Source organism: Oncorhynchus clarkii, chromosome 17 (assembly GCF_045791955.1).
Source record: "Oncorhynchus clarkii lewisi isolate Uvic-CL-2024 chromosome 17, UVic_Ocla_1.0, whole genome shotgun sequence".
NCBI lineage: Eukaryota > Metazoa > Chordata > Actinopteri > Salmoniformes > Salmonidae > Oncorhynchus > Oncorhynchus clarkii.
This window is the reverse complement of record NC_092163.1, coordinates 56337814-56362748: the sequence shown is the minus strand read 5'-3', so window position 1 is coordinate 56362748 and position 24935 is coordinate 56337814. Positions and strand designations below refer to the sequence as shown.

The 24935-nt window shown below is 43.8% G+C and overlaps 1 protein-coding gene across 5 annotated transcripts in view; it reads right to left on the bottom strand.

The window, feature by feature from the left end:
* Positions 1 to 3322: 3322 nt before the first annotated feature.
* LOC139371150 (paired box protein Pax-7) overlaps positions 3323 to 24935 on the bottom strand; it is a 61372-nt gene continuing 39759 nt past the window's right edge. For 3 of the 5 annotated variants that reach the window (XM_071111261.1, XM_071111258.1, XM_071111259.1), the window contains exons 7-9: positions 24380 to 24573; positions 7854 to 8103; positions 3323 to 6615 (exon numbers count right to left, since the gene is read on the bottom strand). In XM_071111261.1, the coding sequence (XP_070967362.1) occupies positions 6500 to 6615; positions 7854 to 8103; positions 24380 to 24573 (560 nt within the window). In that variant the 3' untranslated portion in view covers positions 3323 to 6499. The remainder of the gene's footprint in view (positions 6616 to 7853; positions 8104 to 24379; positions 24574 to 24935) is intronic. The other 2 variants (XM_071111263.1, XM_071111262.1) reach the window with 1 other exon arrangement.

The following is a 24935-nucleotide window of genomic DNA, read 5'->3' as shown; positions in this document are numbered from 1 at the left end:
TCTATGGCGGTCTATGCCCAGGCGTCACGCCTGTTAGGAGCCCACTTCTCCTGAGAAAGGACATGTATATATCTCCTGACTGAATGAACCGAGTTTGTTCTTTACTTAGGGGCCGCCACTGTCTGCACTCATTTCCATTTTTGTTATTAATATTAATTAGTCTGAGAGCACAGCACAGATTTGAAATGTAAATCAAGCTGGGCTTCACAGTGATTTTATCTCACTCTCTTAGATTTACAACTTCACTTGGCCTTTTTTTTCTCCCTCATCTCCCTTTCAAACTCCTTCAGGGGGAGGTGTGTGTGTGTGTGTGTGTGTGTGTGTGTGTGTGTGTGTGTGTGTGTGTGTGTGTGTGTGTGTGTGTGTGTGTGTGTGTGTGTGTGTGTGTGTAGGCGGGGGGATCCTAGAGGTGTCGAGCAGAAATCTGCGGCTCAGGTACACAGCCTATGCTGGAATAATTACAGGATTTGGGGGATTATTATACTGTAAGTGCTTTCATGGCGACAGCTGGGAGCTTTTTTAGTCCACATGACACATAAGCTCAAAGAATAAAACCCTGTCTTCCTAAAGCCTATCTTAATCATTCCTCAGCATGTACATACACACTGCTTTGAACCCCTGCAGAGAATACTATTAGAAAACTATTAGCATATTCCGGATTCATCACTTATCATTGTGGAGTTTTGAAATTCCCCCCAACGTCTTCTTACTATATATTTAGATGATGTTTTGATGATTCTTTTGGTCCCATAAACTTTTAGAGTTATTACAGGCAGAAGGTTTCCTCATGAGGGAGAACTCTCACTGGTTATTTCCTTCCTACCTTTCCTCCTCATTCTCCACGCCTCTCAATCGCCCGCTCTTCAATTGCAGGTTTTACATTACAGCACTGCCAAGGTCCTCAATTAGATCTGAATCACAGCCTTTATGACTCACTCTGGAAGTGTGTGGCTGGCTGGTTGGCTATACTGTAGCACTGACTTCTCCATCTGTCCATCCCTGCCTCCTGAGTGATAGGGCCCCTTGGTCTTCTCTCTCCACTCTGAGGCTCAGGAGTTTCATTTCCATCCCTGTGATCTAAACAAACCCATTACCTCCAGCAGCCACGTAGCTCTGCACCAGGCAGGACACAAGCCCTGGGCCCAGGACTGACTCGCTGAATGACTGACACAGCCCAGAGCTAAGCCACCGTGGCACACCGCACAGCCACCTTCAATGGCCCTACGTCCGTATAGGAGAACTATATAGACAGGCCCTCTGCACTTTATCTAAACCATTCCAGAGAGGCGAGGGGAATCGGCTCTTGTGGGCTCTGTTTATCCCCTGCTCCTGTAGTCAATCAATTAGGGGATCAAAGGAGGAGAAGAGTGAAGTGTCACAAAGCTGCACCCATACACCGCTGGCTGGGGCTGCCACCCCAGCCCTCGTCCCTGTCTGAGTGACAGCAGCCCAGAGGAAAACAACAGTCCCAGGCTGGGGCTTCAGGACCACGTCAGACCAAAGAGGACAACTAGAACACATGCATGGGTTTCATCTGGACACCCACACACACTTTAGAAGGATGGGGTTTACCATGACACACTGAGGAACGATCCTGATACCAATGCACATTGGAACAATGTCAGGACAAAGCCGCAGAGGTCCGTTGGCATATATGACAATTAGGGCTGGTGTCAGTTCTTTTAAAAAATCAACACAAGAATACAGTTTTGTAGTGAATTGCAATGGAAAAAAACAATTACAGAACAGTCTCAACAGCCAATTATTGCAGAATGTCCAAGGATATGCAGTAACAACAACCACCAGTATTTCAGTTCTCAAATCATAGCACCATTTTCTCACACAACTCTTTTCAGTCCAATTACATTAGATGATTTTAGATTTTAACAAATTCTATCAAATGAATTAAAACATCATTTCCAATTCCTCTACCAATTCCTTCAATTCTCTCACTTCAGAATCAAACTCTTTTTTTCTGAAATAGATTTTGAGATGGACAATATTTGGTCCCAATAACATACCTTATTTACTGTGCAGCAATCTCCAAGCTGATACACTGTTAGCGTTTGAAATAATATTTTGCTGTTGTGTAACATTTACTTTTCATTGTTTGATGACAACCAAGATATGAAGGATAAGTATGTGTTTTAATTGTAAATAAATAAAATACACAGGATTCATACTGAGTATAAATACCTCAATTTGTCATTCATTGCATCATTAATTTCATTGTTTGCATAAATGACAGTGTGATGTATTATAAAGAAGTAGGCAATTGTATGCTGTATTTCTAAAAAACTAAAACACTTTGTTAATGTATGATCAGTAGGATCATTTAAGTACACTGCAACTGCTTTACCCTTGTTAATGCCTTTGGAAAAAGGTATAGTGGGCAGTTCATTTTCAATCAATATAATAAACGTGTTGTCTAAGAGAGTTTGATGTAGTGTCAGCACTGCCAGTTACAGACCACATATTACCCCGGGAGACAAAGGTTCAATCACAGAGTTCATCACTTTACTCACTACAGTATGTCCCTCTCATTGCCCCTGTCATTCATTTCCCATCTGTCTCCATCAATAAAACTATATAATACATTACAGTAATGGACTGCTGAAATGTGTAAGTGTTTTAAAATGAATGTGTTTCATTGTGGACATACCTAAAGCGCTATCCCCATGCCATTTAACAGTGGGAATGGTAAGAGGAGCTTTGCTACTGTAATATACAGCACAGATGACCGTCCCAATGCCACACTGGACAGATTCCTCAATGCTCTTAGCATACCACTGAGATTTGCTGTGACTGTATGCAAACATTAACAAACACCATTCCAGAGCACATGGGCCCTAGCCAGACAGACAGACAGACAGACAGACAGACAGACAGACAGACAGACAGAGAGGAGATCATAGCTGGACAATGTACAGAATGAATGACTTCCTACAGCTGTGCTCTGCAACAGTCCTGTGCAGCTCCCCCAGGGTGTACCTCTTTCTGGGACTGCTCAGCTCTCTCTTGCTCTCTCTCTCAGACAATGCTCACTGTGATGGAAACAGACATGTTCCCTGAAGCTCATAGAATGTAATACACATGTGCGCGTGTCCATGTATGCACACGTGTGCACTACACTACACAGAGCAAGTGGGCATTGTAGGGAAAAGAAAGGTGAAAAGTTCAGATGAATCCCCATCAGGCTGAATACTCATGATACACATTTTTCTTACATAAAAAAATGACCAATTTGGAGTCTATTGTGACTTTATGTTGTATTATTGTATTTTGATGCGAAAGCTCAAAAAGGACAAAGCACAGCGCTGGATCTGTTTTAGAGCTTTAATTGATAACAGTTACGCCAGTGTTACAGTCAACACACCAACAGGCTGAAGGTAGTAAATACCAATACAAGTTCCCACTACTCTAATACTTCATACAGCAGAATAAATTATACCATGGTAATATCCACACATGCGGAACAGGAAGGGAAAAAAGAAAAACACAGATGCCATAAAGCAAGTAAACAGGTTAGGGGTCAGAGAGAAGGTGGGGAGAGGAAGAGTCATAATGATTTAAATATCCAAATGTCGATTAACGCAGGTGTTAGAAATGGATTTGATACACTAAAAGCATTTAAAAAAACATTTTTTTTATATACACAATAATGTGGCATTTTTAAACAGATATTTTAGACCAGCCTGGGTTCAGTGCTTCAGAGTCATTACTTTCAGTCCTCCACTGGAGCCTGGCTGCACACACACATAGCCAGAGAACACACTGGTCGGTCCACCATTCTATTCTAACCTCTTTCCCAGAAAGGAGAGGTCACCATCCTTCATGGCATCAAAGCTGTGCTGCTGAGCCCCTCGACAATGTTTCACACTGAGAGGTCAGAGGTCAGATAGATATGTATGGTCCACGGTAAGGTCTGCACTCAGATCATGAGTCCATAAGATCAAGTGCTGGAATACACCTTCCAATGCTCCTGGCTGCACAGGTGTGGTATAATAGGTTCCATCTGGTCACCATCAAAACACATTGGTCCGAGACTCTCTCTCTCTCTCTCTCTCTCTCTCGCTCTCTCTCTGTCTACTAACATAAATCCACTCAGTTGAGTTTCAACCTCTTTTATACAATTATTAAATCGAGGAAATTTATTGGAATTTTTTCCTAATTAAATATACAGAATTCCTTACTTAGCTGGGCGCAAAACACTGCATTTTGTTGAAAGAAATCAATACAATATAACACAACCAAAAACAACAGAAGGAAACCAGTAAATAAAAAATACACTGACTTCCGCAGATCTCTTGCTTTAACTACCACTAAACATTGTTCTTGTTTTAGTATAAAACATACTTTTTATAATCAAACAATTCACAATCTACCCGTCTACTGTATCATGTCCATGTATATGCGACTAAGGACTAAATCCTGACTTGAAATATGCATACCTAACTCACTCCAACTTTTGCAAAACAATCACACACTGATGTCAATGGGAGTTATGCAAACATATCTCAAGTTAGAATTCAGCCCAAAATAGATTGTGTTAAATGTCAACTATGAGTGCTACACAGATGTTTCATATTTGCTATTCTAAAAAAAATTGTTTGTTTTAGTACATTTCTGTGAGTGTGTCGGTCAAAGCAGGAGTTGAATGTCCAGGGGACTAGGAGGAGGGAGTATTCAGTCAAAGCCAGAGAGGGGGCCAGCCAGGGCTGTTACCTGTGCCCTTTCACAATTGACTGGATTATTTGATTTGCCAAAGTGCATGTGACTGGCACAGCTTGTGTACTCTTAATCTCATCATGAGCAGAAAGGGAATGTGACTTGAGTTACTCAACCATCCTGGAGGAATGTTTCACAGGAATGCAGACTTGGTCCAAACCAAAGTGGTAAACAGCTGCATGTGCCTTTAGAAAATGTCTCAATTATCATAAGAGAATATAAAAGGTGGCTGGTAATGAGAACGGTAATTATGAATTAGCTTTGACAGTATGTTTGTGTCATTTAATCTCCTTTACTCTCTTAAAGTCACATAGAGTTCTGTGGTAGATGGGGTTTGGGGGATAGGGGGTTCAGTCCTCATTGGCAAGGTCCATATTTCTAAACAGAAAAAATGAATTTCCCCAATCCTGTTTTTACAAACAATGCCCTCCTCCCCATGAAGTACAGCTAAGGATGGGATAGATGTTGGGAGGGGGGAAGCCATTGGCCGCCAAACCGCTGCCAATTCCCAGTAGAATCCGCCCAGCCAGACTTCCCACAGAGTGGCCAAGTTCTTTAGGAATGTCAAGTTGTATATGAAAGTGAGAAGGTCAAAACGCTTACCAAGATTAGAGCTCAGGGAACAGGCAGAGGAACAGCAGTCTGGGAAACAATCAGGTATTGTATACTATGGTAAAAATACTATAGTATTCACTGTAGGGTTTTTGTGGACTTTACTGTAGCATCTACTGTAATATTTACTGAAGTATACTGTAGAAATTACAGATAACTATAGTACTGTAGTAAGAAAAAAAGTATATACTAAATGAATAAATGTTGTGTTTTTGGGAACTGTAGAATACTGTATAGTTTAGAAGTGGAAGCTTTCTCCTTGTATGTAGGTAGGTACGTAGATCTGGGGTCTGAGCCGTAGTTCAGAGAGTCTGCTCCCTTTTATAACCTGTAGGGGACAAAACATATTTTCTATACTTGGCATGTAGGTTTCCATTTATGGGTGGCACAAATTACGATTTGTGTGTGTGTCTGGGGGGGGGTTCTACAGTATACTACAACATTCAATAGTAAGTACTATACATGGTCGAGGGATACTACAGTGTGTAGTATAGTATTCTACAGTATACTACAATTTACTATAGAATTCGATAGTAAGCACTGTATTATTCTATAGTAAACTGTAGTATTTTCTCATGGGAGCATCTCTCTCTGACTGGGCCGCCACACGCATGAACGTACGCACACATCCACACACACACAGACACACTCTGCACCACACTACACTGTATCACCTCAGTCATCTGCTAGCATCACACTGACAGAAAAAAGAGCCATGAAGAGAATAAAAAACTAAATCACATGAATCATAATCATAACAGCAATAATAATATAAACAATATTGATATAAAACAAGAGGGATTATCATTTGAATGACATTGGCTTAGTGAACTACTATAAACAACAAGGTCAATGTACATTTGGAAATGGCTCTGAGTGTGGACTGGACTGCAGCCAGGGGCCTGTTCTCCATGCTGGCTGGAGCCAATGTCTCTGGGATGTCTGGAGAGAGCCAATCAGGGGTGAGGATGGTAGAGGGGAGGGGCAGAGCCAAGGTTTACACAGCCTGACTGCCTGACTGCCTGCTGGGTGAGGAGAGAGAGAATGTGTGCTGGTGCAGTGGATGGGCTGCAGGGTGGGGCGCAGCAGTAGCGTGGTGTATGTACTGTAGGGGGGTGTTGAGTTTAGACTGGGTGGAGTCAGGCAGAGGCTGGGTGTTTCAGTAGGCCTGTCCCGTCTCCACCTGCAGCAGTCCCAGGACAGCAGAGTGGTCTCCCAGCTTCATCCTCCTCTGGGTGGACAGACTCACGTTCTTAGCCAGGTAGTCAACTGCAGCTGGAGAGAACAGACACACAAAGATTCACACATTTGCATGTGAGGGATACACACACACACACACACACACACACACACACACACACACACACACACACACTCACACTCACACTCACACTCACACTCACACTCACACTCACACACAACACACTCACACACAACACACAGCCAACCCTTATGTCCATGTTGGTCACTGTTGTTCATTTCATCTCTCTGTCTGACTCTGTTCTAAATCAGTTCTGACAGAACCAGTGGAGTAAAATGAGAAATAATTTGAAAACAAAACAATCTCTTTCCCATGCCCTGTTTGAGGTTGGCATAGACTTGGCACGGGCATGTGCCACCTCATAGTGTCTCCATGCTGTCACTCAGCATGGTCCCAGAGTGTATTGTGTGTGCCAGTCTTCATTACACTTGGCATCTCTGATTTCATGCCCTCCACACTTCCCTTCCCCGATCATTTTCATCAGTAGACAGCAGCTCTCTCTTTTCTCCTCCATTCATTAGCCAGCCACTGTGCTCAATCACTGTCTTAATTAACCACAGATCAGATCACATCCACACGGCCATCAGTCTCTCTGCTCTGCAAGCTGGCTGCAGATAACACTACTGTCACACAAACTCACGCACACAGACACACACGCACACACACACCTAAACAAACACGCACAGGTATACACATGGGACCAAAGGAGGCTGGCTGGGGAAGTGTGCTACAGTTTACCCCTTATGAAGGCTTGTGACAGCATCAGTCAATAATTATGCTAATCTAATAGATCAGCCTGTTTCCTGCCCCGAGGTGTGTGTGTGTGTGTGTGTTTGTTTGTGTGTGTGTGTGTGAGATAGAAAGAGAGAGAAAGGGGTGGCTAAGAGGACAGTGTGGCCCCTCAGGGTGTATTAGTGCCTTTGAAGTGGCCCTGTCCTCATTCCCAGCCAAGCAGAGCAGAGCATAGTGTGACTAAGCTAGACAGCACCGAATGGGAATCAGAGGCCTTTATCAGGAGCACGTGTCTGCTCTGACAGACCAGAAGTCAAAGGTCAGGGGGCAGCCCGGCCTGGGAGGTGGTGGTGGTGGCACCATTTCCTCTAACTACCACTGGTCCCATGTAATATGAGATGGAAGACATGCAGGAGACTTGGAAGGAGGTCAGATGGGAAAGGCAAAAGACATCCACTCATATACAAACACACACACTCACTGTCTCACATTCACACATAAACGCAGATGCAGTACTTACTCTGTCCATACTGGCTGTACTGGTATCCAGCGGTGACAGGGTCCACACTGTAGCTGGTGGCGCTGTAGGTGGGGGGGCAGTAGGACTGGGAGGAAGCCAGGCTGTCCACCCCCTTGATGGAGTCAGAGCGCTGGCTGCAGCTGGCTGAGATGGGGTTGGAGGACTCCAGGCTGCCATGGAGGGGGGAGATGGAGAAGTCATGCTGGGACTGGGAGGGCACCGCGTTGGGGTTACTCAGGATGCTCATCACCTGGGGAGAGAGGGCAGAGAGGAGACAGAGGGGGAGTTAGAAAGGCTAGGGTACTAAATAACACATGGATGAGATTGAGTGACTGCACTATTGAGTTGTACAGAGGCATCTTAAAAAACAGTCTTTTAACCTTGAAACATGGACCAACAAAAAAAGGGGGAAAAATGAAAGGTGCGAGATGTAGGGCGATGGGGTGAGAGAGGGAGATGGGGTGAGAGAGGGAGATGGGGTGAGAGAGGGAGATGTGGAGAGAGGGAGATGGGGTGAGAGAGGGAGATGGGGTGAGAGAGGGAGATGTGGAGAGAGGGAGATGGGGTGAGGGAGGGAGATGGGGTGAGGGAGGGAGATGGGGTGAGAGAGGGAGATGGGGTGAGGGAGGGATATGGGGTGAGAGAGGGAGATGGGGTGAGAGAGGGAGATGTGGAGAGAGGGAGATGGGGTGAGGGAGGGAGATGGGGTGAGGGAGGGAGATGGGGTGAGAGAGGGAGATGGGGTGAGGGAGGGAGATGGGGTGAGAGAGGGAGATGGGGTGAGAGAGGGAGATGGGGTGAGAGAGGGAGATGGGGTGAGAGAGGGAGATGGGGTGAGAGAGGGAGATGGGGTGAGGGAGGGAGATGGGGTGAGAGAGGGAGATGGGGTGAGAGAGGGAGATGGGGTGAGAGAGGGAGATGGGGTGAGAGAGGGATATGGGGTGAGGGAGAGAGATGTAGGGATGTAGGGAGATGGGTGAGAGAGGAAGATGGGGTGAGAGAGGGAGATGGGGTGAGAGAGGGAGATGGGGTGAGAGAGGGAGATGTAGGGATGTAGGGAGATGGGGTGAGAGAGGGAGATGGGGTGAGGGAGGGAGATGGGGTGAGAGAGGGAGATGGGGTGAGGGAGGGAGATGGGGTGAGAGAGGGAGATGGGGTGAGGGAGGGAGATGGGGTGAGGGAGGGAGATGTAGGGATGTAGGGAGATGGGGTGAGAGAGGGAGATGGGGTGAGAGAAGGAGATGGGGTGAGAGAGGGAGATGGGGTGAGAGAGGGAGATGGGGTGAGGGAGGGAGATGTAGGGATGTAGGGAGATGGGGTGAGAGAGGGAGATGGGGTGAGAGAGGGAGATGGGGTGAGGGAGGGAGATGGGGTGAGAGAGGGAGATGGGGTGAGGGAGGGAGATGAGGTGAGGAAGGGAGATGGGGTGAGAGAGGGAGATGGGATGAGAGAGGGAGATGGGGTGAGGGAGGGAGATGGGGTGAGAGAGAGAGATGGGATGAGAGAGGGAGATGGGGTGAGAGAGGGGAAGAAACAAAAAGACTGTTCTATTAGTGGTGCCAGTGAGTTCAGTGTTAAACGCAGAGACAGTGTGGGGACAGTGTGGGGACAGAAGGGTCTTAGAGTGATAATAGAGCCACTGACAGACAGAACCTCTATGTCCCAGAGCCTGGAGGTTGGAGGAGGCCTGAGGCCTACATCACAACAAGCACTGAGGGACTCCCTAATCCCCAGCCCCTAGCCTAGCCATCTCATGAATAGTAATGAAGTTGGAAGCAGTAAACGATCCTCTTAGATCACATCCCCACAGAAATAGTCTCCACTAGCCTCACTGAAGGGCCTACTGCTAGTATGAGTTAGGGTTATGGCTAGGGTAAGTATTAGGGGTGTTATTTATACAGCATGAGTGCATTTATTTCAATACTCGGTAATCTCATCTAATATGCAATGATGAGTTAACAAATAATACACTTGTGGTATGGATATGATTACCTCCATGAGACAAGAGGCACAGACCATCGCCACAATGCAATGCAGATGGAGGTTTCTACTGAGCTTCTGGCCTAAATTGAAACGTTAGAATTGGACTATAATGTCCCTTTTTATAAAACTAGAAAGGGCCGGGGAGATTGTGAATGGGGGAAATGGTCCCACACATGCTTCCCTTATATTGCATGGAAGCATCCTCCCCAACATCAGGTTCACGTTGTCTCGTTACGCTGGGCTGGCCTTTGGCGCTTTGGCTGCTAAACCAATTAGCCCATCATGGAGGTGGTTAAACACACACACACACACACACACACACACACACACACACACACACACACACACACACACACACACACACACACACACACACACACACACACACACACACACACACACACACACACACACACACACAAAAGGTTTAAACACAGTTCACAGAGCTGATGCTGTGGTGCAAAATATCCTACAGAAGGACAGGGCTCCAGTCAATCTCCAGAGTGGACATCCAAGCAACCATTATACTGTAGAACCTCTTCACCTCATACATACGCAGCCCTACTGCTCAGCAATCCATAGCCAGACACACACACCGGATAGGGAAAATGGATCTTATTCCACAAATTAATCCTATTCTGCAAAAACTGTCTCTGAGGAAATATGAAGCACTTGAGGCACATCAGACATAAAGGCTGTTTAGTGATTTCCTCATGTTAATTCTATCAGGATGGAAACCCCCCACCATCCACCAGCCCCACAACTTATTCAGACAGAACATGTGACATGTATCCATAAGAGGGAGATTTATGGCTCTCTGCATGCAGGACACATGGGACGCTCTCTCATATATGGACTGGAGCTGGAAAACAGACTCCTTCTCAGTGTGGAACCTCCTATACCCTGCTGTGCTGGGCTGGGCTGTGTTGTGTTGTGGTGTACTGTGCTGTGCTGGTCATGTGACTGGGTGTGAGGAAGTGCTAGTTGGGGGTCCAGGGAGACAGCTGGAGGGGGTGGTGCCAGATATAGTCATCAGTTAATTGAAGCTTGATTACATCGCTTCCTTATTTAAACATTAAATAATAAAATGGCCAGCAATCAGGGGCTGTGCTAAATTGAGCCTAATTACTATTCATAGATTTCACCAGTTCCTCAACAGAGATGGCCACTTTTCATGGACAATGTTATAATTATTTTTTTTCCACAAGATTGCAAAAAAGTTTGTAAAAAGACACTATTGTCTGGACGGTTGTATCCTTGAGATGCCCTTCCTAAAATTGTTCAGAAGGTTTTGGTTAACTGATGCTGGAGGGGGGAAAGGTAAGCTCCTCAATTGAGCCTGGGTTCATATTCGCTATCTGTAATGTCCTACTGCTTTCACACAGCTAAATAAAAATCAATGTCATTTCACCACTTTCCCCTATGATCTGATGTGGGTGGAGATATGGCTGATGCTGAGTATCAGCTGCAGGGTGTAAAACACACCCTCAACAGGCCTTTAGACCTGCTCTGCTCCAGAACAACACCACTCAATACACACTTAACACCCTCACTCCCTTTCAGAAATGTCCTCCACTACACCCCTTCCTCCCTCTCCCTCTCGCTCTCCGTACAGCGCCCTCAGTGTTCGTTTGTTGTTTGACTTTGTGCTAGGGCTGTTGGAGGAGATAATGTGAGCCAGGACCAGTTTAAAGGACACTGCTCCAGGGCGTTCCCTGCCTCCCTCTATACAGATAGATTACTTTATAAATAATAATAAAAAACTCATTAATTCTCTCAACTTCTGAGCCCTCCAGCCCTGCGGCAGAGTGAACAGGGAACTGGAAGTTGATACAATGTGAATCCTTTCAGAAAAATAAATTGAGCATTTGCGACACAAAAATACATTCTTTTATACCCTGCTAATTTCCTTAACAGTCAAATTATATTTTTTTGTCTACTTAAATGTTTGACGAGCCTTTGCTCTTTGTTGGATTTGCTTCCTGAATAAAATAACTTGACTTACTGTGAGGAAGTTGACTGAATGAGAAAGCGGAAGGCAATATTTTCAAAAATTGAAAAAATGGCATAATTTTCTTACATACAATACTCACTAAATTCCCTACAGTGACATATTCAAGCCACAGCTTCAAAGAGATGCCTTATGTCACAATGTTATTTATTAACCTTTATTTTCACTATATATGAAGTACACAATCAATGCAATATCCCTAAACAATACTTACATGATGTATATACGGTCATGTAATGTGCTATGCTCATCTTAACCCTTGAATGACCACATCAGGTCAGAGTGCACCTGTGCTCACTGCTCACCCAGTGACACGCACTAGTGATGGATGAAAATGTTCACGATACGTTTTTTTCATGTTCACAAAAATATTTCACAGACAAAGTTTTTGCATCTGAAAGAAAGTGATACAGCATAAGGAAAATAAAAAAGAGAGTATATAGATATAAAGAGAGTATATAGATATAAAGAGAGGGGGGAGGGAAGAGGAGAGAGAAGAGAGAAAGAGAGAGTGAGAGTGTGAGAGAGAGGCTTTGGGAAGTACAAAGACTCCTGTAGGACTGAGTTGGCCTGAGGGCCAGCCTGCCTGGAGAGCTGATAGGACAGCCCTGTGTTCCATTCTCGGCGCCAGCGCCCTCGCCAACACACCCCACTCCACAAACACTTCTCTTAATCTGCGCAAGACTGGATTAGCTCCCCTGTCACCGATAGCTCCCGTTCTGCCCAAATCGAATGCCCCCAAGACATACCTTTAAGTTCGGTAGAGGTCACTGGGGCAGAGAGGAGAAAATAAGCACTCCAAATGTCTGGAAGTTATCTGAGGGGCGCAGAATAACATTGCGCACCTTGGCAGATCTGCCTGGCTGATACACGCCTCAGCTGGGAATGACTTAAGATCAGGGATGACGATGACACCAAATTTGGGTAGATGTTTTTTTCAATGTCAGTCCTAGGGTGTGATTACAGAGAGTAAATGTATTGTTGAATTTACTGACCTGTAAGGTAAGAAGTATGAGTACACTGAATGGTATTTCTTGGTTGATTGGAAATAATTCAAACTTGCGCAACGGCTAAAATTGGGTGCAATATTCCATATAAAATATTGAATATTTACAAATTATTTCTGAGAACTGATTCAAAAAAACATGTGATGCACATATTACTCTAAATCTAGTAGAAACGTTTTACTGATACTGTACATCGAAGGATGCAGGGTAAAATGATTATGCACAAATCAAATAAACAACAGCATCAATTTCTTCATTTTGAAATCAACTAGGAAAGAGAATTAAAAAAGAAAAGATTGAGTTTTTCTAAAGAGTCAATGGACCAGTGCAACCCCAAGTCCACCCACACTCCCCCTCCCCCTCAGCCCTCCTTCTCACATGAGAGGAACAGCCCAGCGGGCAGTAAGGCCCCTCATCTGAGCAGACATAATGACTATTTAAAAATAACAGCGATTGCATAAATTGAATTAGAGCATTTTGGTCACGGTAGAGGTGATGGCAGTGGTAGGGGAGCTGTGTGGGGCCGTGCCGCAGACAGACGTGTTGGTGGCAGGCAGCAGATGACGGGCCCTGGCCTGTGAGTCAGTGCATTAATTGGCCGCGGCACGTTAATCAAAAGTGAAAAGTGTCTTCCGCCACCAATGCTATGGGACGAGGAGAGACAGAGACAGGATGAAGAGAGGGTGAGAGGGAGGATGGGAACTGGAGAGAGAGAAATAGGTTTTTGAAGCATGTGGGTTGTACGGGCGGAGGGGGGGGGTTAATTGTGTTCAATTAAGTGCCTGATTGGCACTGACAGAATCTGGGCATTGACAAGCTAGGCACAGATGAGGACGATTAGCGGGCATTGGAACAAGCTGTCACTTCTCACAACATGTTAGCCATACTACCACAGTGTCCCCCAGTCTCTCAACTCTGCTCTCTAACACTTCTCCCCACAAACACTGAACTGCACTATTTTATCTAACAGCTAAACTCGAGACCTAAACACACACAATATCAAATGAAATTCCACATGATCTTAAATAAATACTAATTCCAAAATGTTTCATAAAATGTAATTGGAGAATAATAGTTTTGACAAAATGCATTTTCTTCCCTGACTCCTTCCCCGGCTCCCACCCGTCTTCTCTAACCCTGTGTTCAATGGAGCACAGCTGCCTGCTACTAGCCAGAGAAAGGTCTCCCTCCCTCCTAAACATCCAACAGTGCATGCAGGGCCCCTCACTAAACAGAGGTTAATATGCCGTCTATTGGGCTGCAATTGGAGAACGTGTGGGGAGCAATCCTCTATTCTCTGCTAGTGATATGCTTGAGTTACTGTGGGATGGATTCAGCCACCAGGAACAAGAGCAACCCCCTCCAATACACAAATGCGCGCACGCACACACACACACGCACACACACACACACACGCACGCACACACGCACACACACACACACACAGACACACACACTCACACACACACTGCAACTCTCCTCACCTCGCACCACCGTCTCTGCCAAATTAAACGGCAGATTTTCTGATTCCAGCAGAGTGGTTTCAGTGAGGCAGGGCTGTGTGTATGAGGGAGGGTGCAGCTCGGAGAGGACAGAGAGGCGTATCGGGGAGCGGGGAAGTTGGGGGGAGCTGGGGGGGGTTTGTTTGCTAAAAACAGCAGGGGCCAGGCCTAGTGAAAAATGTCAGGTCAAATTGTTCTTGACAGTGTTAATGTTTGCACCTCATAGCCATAATTACATGTAAATAAATAGTGAAATAGCTCTCAGCTGGAGACTGAGAGGAGTGGGCTGCAGCTCCAGACAACCAGCTGGGGACCCAACCACATCACACATTCTCATTTTACTGGCCCACGAGAAAGAGGAAGAGAGAGAAAGGGAGAAAGAGAGGGAGAGGAAGAGCGAGAGAGCGAGTGAGAGAGAGAGAGCGAGAGAGAGAGAGAGAGAGAGTGAGTGAGTGAGTGAGTGAGTGAGTGAGTGAGTGAGTGAGTGAGTGAGTGAGTGAGAGAGGGAAAGAGAGAGAGAGAGTGAGAGTGAGAGAGAGAAAGAGAGCGAGAGAGAGTGAGTGAGTGAGTGAGTGAGTGAGTGAGTGAGTTAGTGAGTGAGAGAGAGAGAGTGAGAGAGAGAGAGAGAGAGAGAGAGAGAGAGAGAGAGAGAGAGAGAGAGAGAGAAACATTCTATGTGATGTTTACAAAAATATCTTAAGTAACAAAATTATATTTTTGTTTTAAGCTTGAAACAAATATGCTTTGATGTCCAAGGTTATCAGAATAATGTTCTAAAGATGCTGTAAAATATAACACTGAGCAATACTGGGCTCCATTTCACTTTGGTGGGAAGCTGAGATATGTGGGTGGTGTGTTGGATTAGGTCTATCTCTCCACTGAGCACCATAGGGTTAGACTGGGGGAGGGGGAGGGGAGCAACAGGGATAGTGTGCCAATGAAGGACTCAGAAAGAGAGAGAGGAAGAAAGAGAAAGAGAGGGAGGGAGGGAGGGAGAGAGAGAGAGGGAGAGAGAGAGAGAGAGAGAGAGAGAGAGAGAGAGAGAGAGAGAGAGAGGGAGAGAGAGGGAGAGAGAGGGAGATGACCAGAGAGGTATTAATCACATCCATGCACCTGTCAGAGTGGCATCTGGAACTAACAGGAAACACATGCAGCCAGACAACATCCCAAACCTCCAGACGGACAGCTAGCAGGGCAGGTTGACTCTGCCACCCCCTGACCCCTCCAACAGAGGTCACACTGCGCATGCCTCACACACCACACACTTCACCTGCCTCCTTTCCTGCCCCAACAAATGGAAGGTATGAGACTGCATAATACTAATAATAAATAATAATAATTATTATAATTATAATAACAAACAAAATATTGATGATGATGATGATGTCGATAATAATAATCATAATAATCATAATCATAATAATAAGTAGAAGAAGCAAGTAAGTAGAAGAAGCAAAAAACATTGTTAAGCGATGGAAAATAATGCAACAAATCTATGGAATAAAAACGTCTTGAGCATGTTTCACAGTGTACGCCTGTGTGTAATTGGTATTCAAGATAGGATTGATGTATGTGCCTATACTTTAATAAAGGCAATACCATTCTCAATCGTATAGGCATTTTGTCTGCGTGGGACACACAGCATGTGAATCAGTCTCAGTCATTTCCTACTTAAATCTTCTAGGATTTACTGAAATGTATATTGGCTGCCTCTCCAAGATAAATGTAAATCGCATTCCCTTATATTGACTATTTATCAGGATACAGCAGCTCACTTTCTGCAGGAAATATCTTTTACCCACAAACACCATTGCATTTAAATAGCATTTTTATTGTCGCCATAGCCTTTCATCTGGGCGCGGGGAGTAGAGCTGCCTCACCAGGGGGAGAGAGAGTGACGGAGAGAAAGAGAGAGTGAGGGAGAGAGACAGCCAGAGAGTGAGAGAGAGCGATAGATAATAGACCTACTATTAGCAGGAGTTGCCAAAAAAAAGGAGACAGGTTGGTAGGTGAAAAATAGATAAAAACCACATCCAGAGATATTTATGTTAAACAAGAAGGCAAAGAGCGTATTGTTTTATCTTAGCTGTTCTAGCGGGGTTAGAGGTTGAGCGATAGAGAACACAGGCATGGAACCAACCACAGAGAGCCCACTAACTGGTTAAGAAATCAAAAGCCTGTTTAGGAAAAACTTTTGCCCTTACATCATTTAACATACACACACTAAAGGCACCTAAACCCTATTCAATCTTGGCAGACAATAAAAATGCTATTTAAATTAGATACATACAGTCAAAAGCCCCATATTGCCAATGTGTGTATGTTTGTGACACCAGCAATCCTTTCCTCTGAGTTCAGAAGTGTTAAACAGGCAGCAAGCCCTAATAATCTATGCAGAAACATATAGCCAGTGGATATGATTTACACTCCCTTGATTTTCTTGGCAGCTGCCAAGAGCAGGTCTTATTTTTTCTATTTTTTTTTGAAAGCCACTTATATATTTTTTTTATACTTGCCAAATTGAAACAGTATTTGTTTTAATGGGAGTTCTAATTAACGTCTATGTATTCCCACTCTTGCTCTGCGAGAGGCTGAGCTATGAATGCAGGCTATGTGTTCATCCCCTTTGATTAGTTGTCAGAAGAGCTTGCCAGCTGACATGGTGCCCGGTGAGAGGCTTAATGCCCAACTTTTAATAATGTGGGGGACTACATGAATCTCCCTCTCTCATTGGTATTCAGGTGCAGGATGTGTTGTTAGAAGTCAGAGAGGGGGGAGGAATGGAGCCAGAGCCTCTAGATTGTTCCTATATTTTCCCTTTCCCTCTTTTTGGCAACGACTAGTGTTGTCGTCTGAAATGGAATTCATCCCGTTTTTTAAAGAAGCGTCAGTGTGCTCGCTAATGGAAGAGAAGAGCGGCAGCGGCAGCTTGGAGTCTCCCCTGGCTTATCTATGTCAGACAGTTGTGGGGAGTCGCTAGCGAGGCGAGCATAGCGTGGTGTCAGCGTGCGTGGTGCGGTGCAGAGCAGCGCGGGTAGCCAGGCAGGCCTGGGGACACAGATCAAAGGGAGGCAGGGGTGAGAGCAGCTCTGCCTGTCTCTGATCCCCTGTGTGTATGTGTGTGTGTGTGTGTGTGTGTGTGTGTGTGTGTGTGTGTGTGTGTGTGTGTGTGTGTGTGCGTGCGTGCGTGCGTGCGTGTGTGTGTGTAGGCCCAGCCCACTTCCATAGCACCACAGGCTCTCCTCACACATGGCATCCATGGTCCCTCTCACTCCAAAACACACATCACTTCCAGGACAGAGAAAAATGGAGAGTTAACTTACTACCATGATTTATTATCCAACATCCAGCACCAGTCAAAAGTTTGGACAGACCTACTCATTCCAAGGTTTTTCTTATTTTCTATTTTCTACATTGTAGAATAATAGTGAAGACATCAAAACTATGAAATAACATATATGCTATAATGTAATAACCAAAAATGGTTTAAACAAATCTAAATATATTTTATATTTGAGATTCTTCAAAGTAGCCATCCTTAGCCTTGATGACAGCTTTGCACACTCTTGGAATTCTCTCAAACAGCTTCATGAGGTAGTCGCCTGGAATGCATTTCTATTAACAAGTGTGCCATGTTAAAAGTTTATTTGTGGAATTTCTTTCCTTCTTAATGTGTTTGAGTCAATCAGTTGTGTTGTGACAAGGTAGGGTGGTATACAGAAGATAACCCTATTTGATAAAATACCAAGTCCATATTATGGAAAGAACAGCTCAAATAAGCAAAGAGAAATGACAGTCCATCATTACTTTAAGACATGAAGGTAAGTCATTCCGGAAAATGTAAAGAACTTTGGAAGTTTCTTCAAGCGCAGTCGCAAACTCCGTCAAGCGCTATGATGAAACTGTCTCTCATGAGGACCACGACAGGAAAGGAAGGCCCAGAGTTACTTCTGCTGAAGAGGATAAGTTCATTAGAGTTACCAGCCTCAGAAATTGCATCCCAAATAAATGCTTCACAGAGTTCAAGTAACAGACACATCTCAACATCAACTGAGTCCAAATTTGGGATATTTGGTTCCTACCGCTGTGTCTTTGTGAGACGCAGAGTAGGTGAACGAATGATCTCCGCATGTGTGGTTCCCACCGTGAAGCAGGGCGGAGGAGGTGTGATAGTGTGGGGGTGCTTTGCTGGTGACAGTGTCAGTGATTTATTTAGAATTCAAGGCAGACTTAACAGCATTCGGCAACGATATGCCATCCCATCTGGTTTGCGCTTAGTGGGACTATTATTTGTTTTTCAACAGGACATTGACCCAACACACCTCCAGGCAGTGTAAGGGCTATTTGACCAAAAAGGAGAGCGATGGAGTGCTGCATCAGATGACCTGGCCCCACAATCACCCAACCTCAACCCAAATGAGATGGTTTGGGGTGAGTTGGACCGCAGAATGAAGGGAAAGCAGCCAACAAGTGCTCAGCATATGTGGGAACTCCTTGAAGACTGTTGGATAAGCATTCCATGTGAAGCTGGTTGAGAGAATGTCAAGAGTGTGCAAAGCTGTCATCAAGGCTAAAGGTGGCTACTTTGAATAATCTAAAATATAAAAAATATTTAGATTTGTTTAACTTGTTTAACACTTTTTTGGTTACTACATGATTCCATATGTGTTATTTCATAGTTTTGATGTCTTCACTATTATTCTACAATGTAGAAAATAGTGAAAATAAAGAAAAACCATGGAATGAGTAGGTGTGACCAAACTTTGGACTGCTACTGTAGGTTATTTTTTTCAAGCTATTGCTCAGACTCCTTCCTAACACATAGAAGCCTTGAATTTGATGTCATGTTTAATAGTTGTATTTTTCCCTATCAGTTCTCTTGTGTGTGGACCTGTTTGATCCATTCCAGGTTTAATCAAAAAGGTCCAAAATGTCTATTCATCATTTATTCACAGTAATAATTGTTGGAGGTACAGAAATGTGGTTTTAAGATGTGCTATGATCAACAGCCCAGTACACCTGAGTGTGGTTGATAGACTGACTTGTAGCCGTTTTTTCCTACATGTATTTATGTTATTTCACTCTGAGACAATGCATCGTGTCCCTCTGTGTGTTATCCTCAACTTCAATATCCCTGGGATTTGTCTAAAAACGTTGCAATGTTTGTATTTCATTAAAGAGGGCTTCTTCCCTTGTAGGGTTTGAACACAAACTCCAACTCTAGCTCTTGGTACTGCTGGAGCCTCATGAGCAGCAGTTGTTTTCTCCCCTCTCCCAGCAGGTGTCCCTGTCATGCAATAAAAAGGAATTTAGCCAAAAAGGCTGCCAAAAAACACATCTCCCAAGAATAACCAGGGCTTCAAAGGCTTATTTGAAGATAGTGGCCATAGAGTTGTATATGACCTGACATTATTTCTGGGGAGGATGTAGACCACCTTTGGATATGTTTCCTTTTACAGTGCTGCTGTTTCACCATGCCATAACCAGGTACTGCAGGCTCTGTAAATACAATGCAACTACCTGTGCTTAAAATGTGTAACAGATCAACTGTTCGAACTTGGAACAATTAGAACAAACGCAAGGCTACATTTTATTAGGACAAATGTACAATTGTATTTATTGTGCTCTAAGTAATTTTGTTTTTAAGGAATGGAGAGCAGAGAGAAGGACATGTGTCGAGCTAAATTGTTGGTAATGAGTTCTTCAATCGCATGCCTTAACTATTTGCCCAATTACTGTTATTTAAGGCACTGTGAAAGGAATCGCAACAGAAGCTTTCGTCACAGCATGGAAAACTTGGTTACGGAGACAAAAGCACAGATTTGTATATGTATCTTGAAACAACTAGTTGTTTATATGTCACTATCCAAGTTTCCATCCAACTGTTTTATGCAAGTAATGTAGATGACAAATCAAAATAATCTGGCCCTTTTTTCCATAATAATAATCTGATCAGGTGCTCTCTAGCCAACAGTGTGCAGATAGAGCTGTTGGCTAGAGAGCACGTAGCAATACAAGAGTAGACACACTTGCTATATAACGCAACATTTTTTGTGAGTGGAATAATGCGATGGAAACCCATTTAACTTGCATTTTTTATTAGATCCATGGGAATTTAAAAGCAAAGTTATTATATGTGCACTTCGTCATCACAAACAGTTTCTCATCTGCAACTATTTCATTTGAGGGAAACATCTCAGGGTGGGAAAATGCAGATTTTTTAGATATAAATGATTTAAGAATATTCACCAATTGGATGGAAACCTAGCTATTGTGTGTATTTAGGGTCATTTAGACTTCTAAAATACAATGTTTCAGAAATTAGTTTGGGAAATATCTGTTGTGAAAGAAATCCTATCAGGTCTTCAAACCAAAAGAGTGCCAGTTGATTGACACACAGAAATATTTCTCCATCAAAAAAGCAATAATAATGTTTTCAGCCACTGCTGATATTTCTGCTCCCTGCCTCCACCTCATACTCCTGGACTTTCCTCTATCCAACACCTGCTGTGACACTAGATGAAACAGGACCAATACAACATCTCTGTGCTCATACCTCTAGCCCAGCCAAGGACAGCTTAACCCACCTCCCCACCCCTGACATAGCTTGCGCCTCTCTCTCGCAAACCAACCAAATTTATATCCCACACGACAACAACCCCAGTGCCGGTGCGGATGGCTTTTCCAGCGGCCGTAATGGGAAAATGTGCGCTGTCGGGAAAGGTTATGGGATTGGGATGGGTGCGAGGACCTGTCGGCAATGCTGAACGCAGCAGGATTCCATTATAAACTTGGCAGTTGGCCACCGCAGCCCATTTACTGGGAATCACAGAATTTTTGTCAATCTTTACCAGTAAAGGGTAGCCCATCAATACCAGACACTAGAGAAAATAGCTCACACATACCAACACACAGGCACCTCCGGACAGATGCTGTCTGAAAAACCACAATATAAAATTCTCATTTCCATCATGATGGAGAGTCTATTTGTATAGTTTTTCCATTACATAGAGGAGAGGAAGACAGGATAGTGAAAACATACAGTATATAAACAACCTAATAAAAAAATCACAGTCTCAATCTATGTCAAACTAAATCTATGTCAACAACAAATCTCTAACATTCCAGATGAGTTGCCTGAATGAACTGGACACGACATCTATTAAACTACAGATAGATAGAGTTAGACAGGCTGAGTTGTGTGTTTGTATGTGTGTGTGGTGGTAGATTTGTTTGTGTGTGTGTGTGTGTGTGTGTGTGTGTGTGTGTGTGTGTGTGTGTGTGTGTGTGTGTGTGTGTGTGTGTGAGCACTTACTACATCAGCAGGACATTGAGGGAGTGTGAACTCTGATTCCTCTGTCAGAGAACATCCATCTCCCCACAGTGAAAGAGTGATAGAAAAGCCACATGTTTTCCTGTTATAAACATCACTGCTAAATACTATTTACTTCACCACAAATATAACAACTAATACAATACAATAACTCACATTTAGCTTAAAATTAACTACAAAAATATATTTTCTTCTGGTTCAATATTTTTAAAAATTCAGACCCACTTTATAGACTAATTGAATATTGAAAATCCTGTTTCTACGATTATCCAAGGTCCTAATCCCCAGTGCTAAACAGGAAACATGTATTATCCAAACACATAGTGGAATGCCTAGGAAGAAAGGGAGAGAGCTGCTGTATCGTCAGCCCGTATTAAGTACTGGAGAGCCATTAATGGAAAAAGCATTCCATGTTCCTGGTGTTTTCTGCAGGTCTGCAGTGAGAGCATTAGCACTTAAAGCCCCTGTGCCATGATTAACAATCAAACACGCTGTGAGCCTCCATGTTATCCTCCGACGCTCCAGCAGGAGAGAAAATCTCTGTTTTGTCACCAAAATCCTTAATTATTTATTCTCTGAAGAAAGAGGGGTAATACCAAGAATGTTTCCAATCTGCTTTGAGAAATATTTGAAGAAGAAAAAAATCCTAATAAAACACGTCTGAACGAGGGGGTAATTGTGGACAAATGCAGCATTGAAATTCATTTTCAACTCTTTACACACCATTTCAATCTTATTTTCTGCTTGTTAACCACATCTTGTTGGCGAGGGTGGGCAAGACTGGCCAGTATTGATGGGTAATTGTGTATAACTCACTTCTCAGACACGATTTGCATCACTACAAATGTTTCCCATTCTGTGCTACATAAGGCTCAACCCCTCCCATAGAGTAGTGTTTTAAATGCTTATTAGTGGAGGTGCCCAAAGAGGATAACATGGAATCCCCAGCTTTTCAGAAACACACCAAACACACGTTTGTTTTACTATCCTTTTAGGGACAAAACAATTGATTCCCATTAAAAATCATTTTTACTAACCACTAACCCTAAACCTAACCCTAAACCTAACCCTAAACCTAACCCTAAACCGTAACCCTAACCTTAATCGCTAACCGCTAACCTAACTCCTAACCCTAACCCTAACCCCTAAACCTAATTCTAACCCTAACCCTAAACCTAACCCCTAAGCTTGAAATTGCCTTTTTCCTTGTGGGGAATGGCGAAATGTCCCCACAAATGTTCCTTGTTTAACTATCTTTGTGAGGACTTCTGGTCCCCACAAGGATAGTAAAACCAAACACACAGACACAGACACAGACGCACGCACGCACGCACGCACGCACGCACGCACGCACGCACGCACGCACACACACACACACACACACACACACACACACACACAGGCAAGGCAATTGCATTTTATATGACAGAAGAGGATTGCTCGGTTAGAGGGGAATCTAATGCCTCCTATTGATTCAAACCCCAATTAGGACAGCAGCGCATCTAATTACTCTGCCTAATGCTCCACAGTATTTTCACTGTGTGTGGAGGGCCGAGCAGAGAGGAGAGGAGAGGAGGGAAGGGGAAGCAGCATGACTGGGAGGGTTAGGAGGCCATGGAGGGCAGCAGAGTAGCCCTACACAGCCACCCACACATTCACAGCCCCTCCTCTACAAGCCTACAGTAGCTCTGTAGCTACAGATAGACACAGTACAGGCTGGGAGCTGAAGAACAGTGATACAAGATGAATGGAATAACATAGTACTAAGATCTACCAACTCCAAACAATTACTTGTAGAAGATTTAGCGCCTACATTTCTAAGCTTTAGCTAATTATTTTATTCACATGTGTTTCTCATGTTCTGAGTAAGATTTTGGTGTCCCAGGAAAGTGGAAACTGCTGTTTTGGAGCAGATGTGCCTCTATCAAGATTACTTTTAATTTGTTGATGTTAATCCAATTGTTTTAACATTATAGCAATTTACATGAGCCAATGAAAACCCAGAGCTTTAGAAGCTAGAAGAAAATACCATGGATCGACATACAGTATTACTTATTAGTTGCTTCTGGTTCAGCAAATTGCAATTATATACATCATTTAAACCTTGGGTCATTGAATCATTTCAATGGTCAGATGGTAATACCATGTCTATATCAGATTTCTTTTGTAAAAATGTAACTTTTTGTAGCTTACGGCAAGGCCTCAGGAAGTGAGGGTGCTGAGGGTGCTGCAATACCCCCTGATAAAAATAAAGAAATACAACCATAAGTGGAAAAAATTATGAAAATAACAATATACCACAAAATTTGTGAACTGGTCCTTTATTAGTCCTGTATTAGTCCTGTATTAGCGGAGATAAATACTCCTCAGCACCCCCAACCCAAAACAACCCACGGCCATGGCTTATGGTACACATCAATTATTGTTACTGCTTGGATAACCTTATCTACTAAAATGTAGGGATTTTTTTTCACCCATTATATTCACACTGCGCAGAACACCGGAAGAATTATCAACGTGAATTATCACTGTGAATCATTGTAATGTTTGTTTATGTGTCAATTAATCCCGTAAGAGATGGGTTGCCAACAGGCGATTTTATAGACAAAGAAAATGTCATTCGATCATTCATTCATCAAAAGAGGTGAGACGGAAGAAATAGGGAGACGTGCCCTTGGCCTTGAACTGACCTGTGGGGAGAGGCCGTTGCTGACCGGGTTCATGTGATTGCTGGCCGCTGATTGGCTCATGAAGCTGTCTGAGTAGCTGGAGAAGCTGTGGCGATTGGACGAGAGGCCGTAGGCGGAGCTGCCATCAGAGAGTCCTCCCTGGTGCATTGAGGACGGAGGCAGGGGCTGGGGCCGATGCAACGTACTGCTGCCATCTGAACCAATAACAACAACACTGAGTGAGGATGTGAGACAAGAGAACCACAACCAAATACACTGCACACATAAAGTTCAGCCTTGTTCACAACCCTGAAAAATGATTTACACACCCCAGCCTTTAGAGACTTATGCCCCAAAACTAACCACTAAAAGAGATACAAATGTTGTATTTGAAAATTACTCAAAAAATACCTTTTGAAATTGTAATGTTTTAGTGGCTTGTGCCTCAGACACCATGTGTCTCTTTTTCATGTGCTTTATGTCAGTAAGAAATATTCTGCTCTTGTAATTGGTAGCAAACTCCGACAAAACCTTAGGCTGTTTCCCTGTCATCATGTAACAAAGACTTAACGACTGC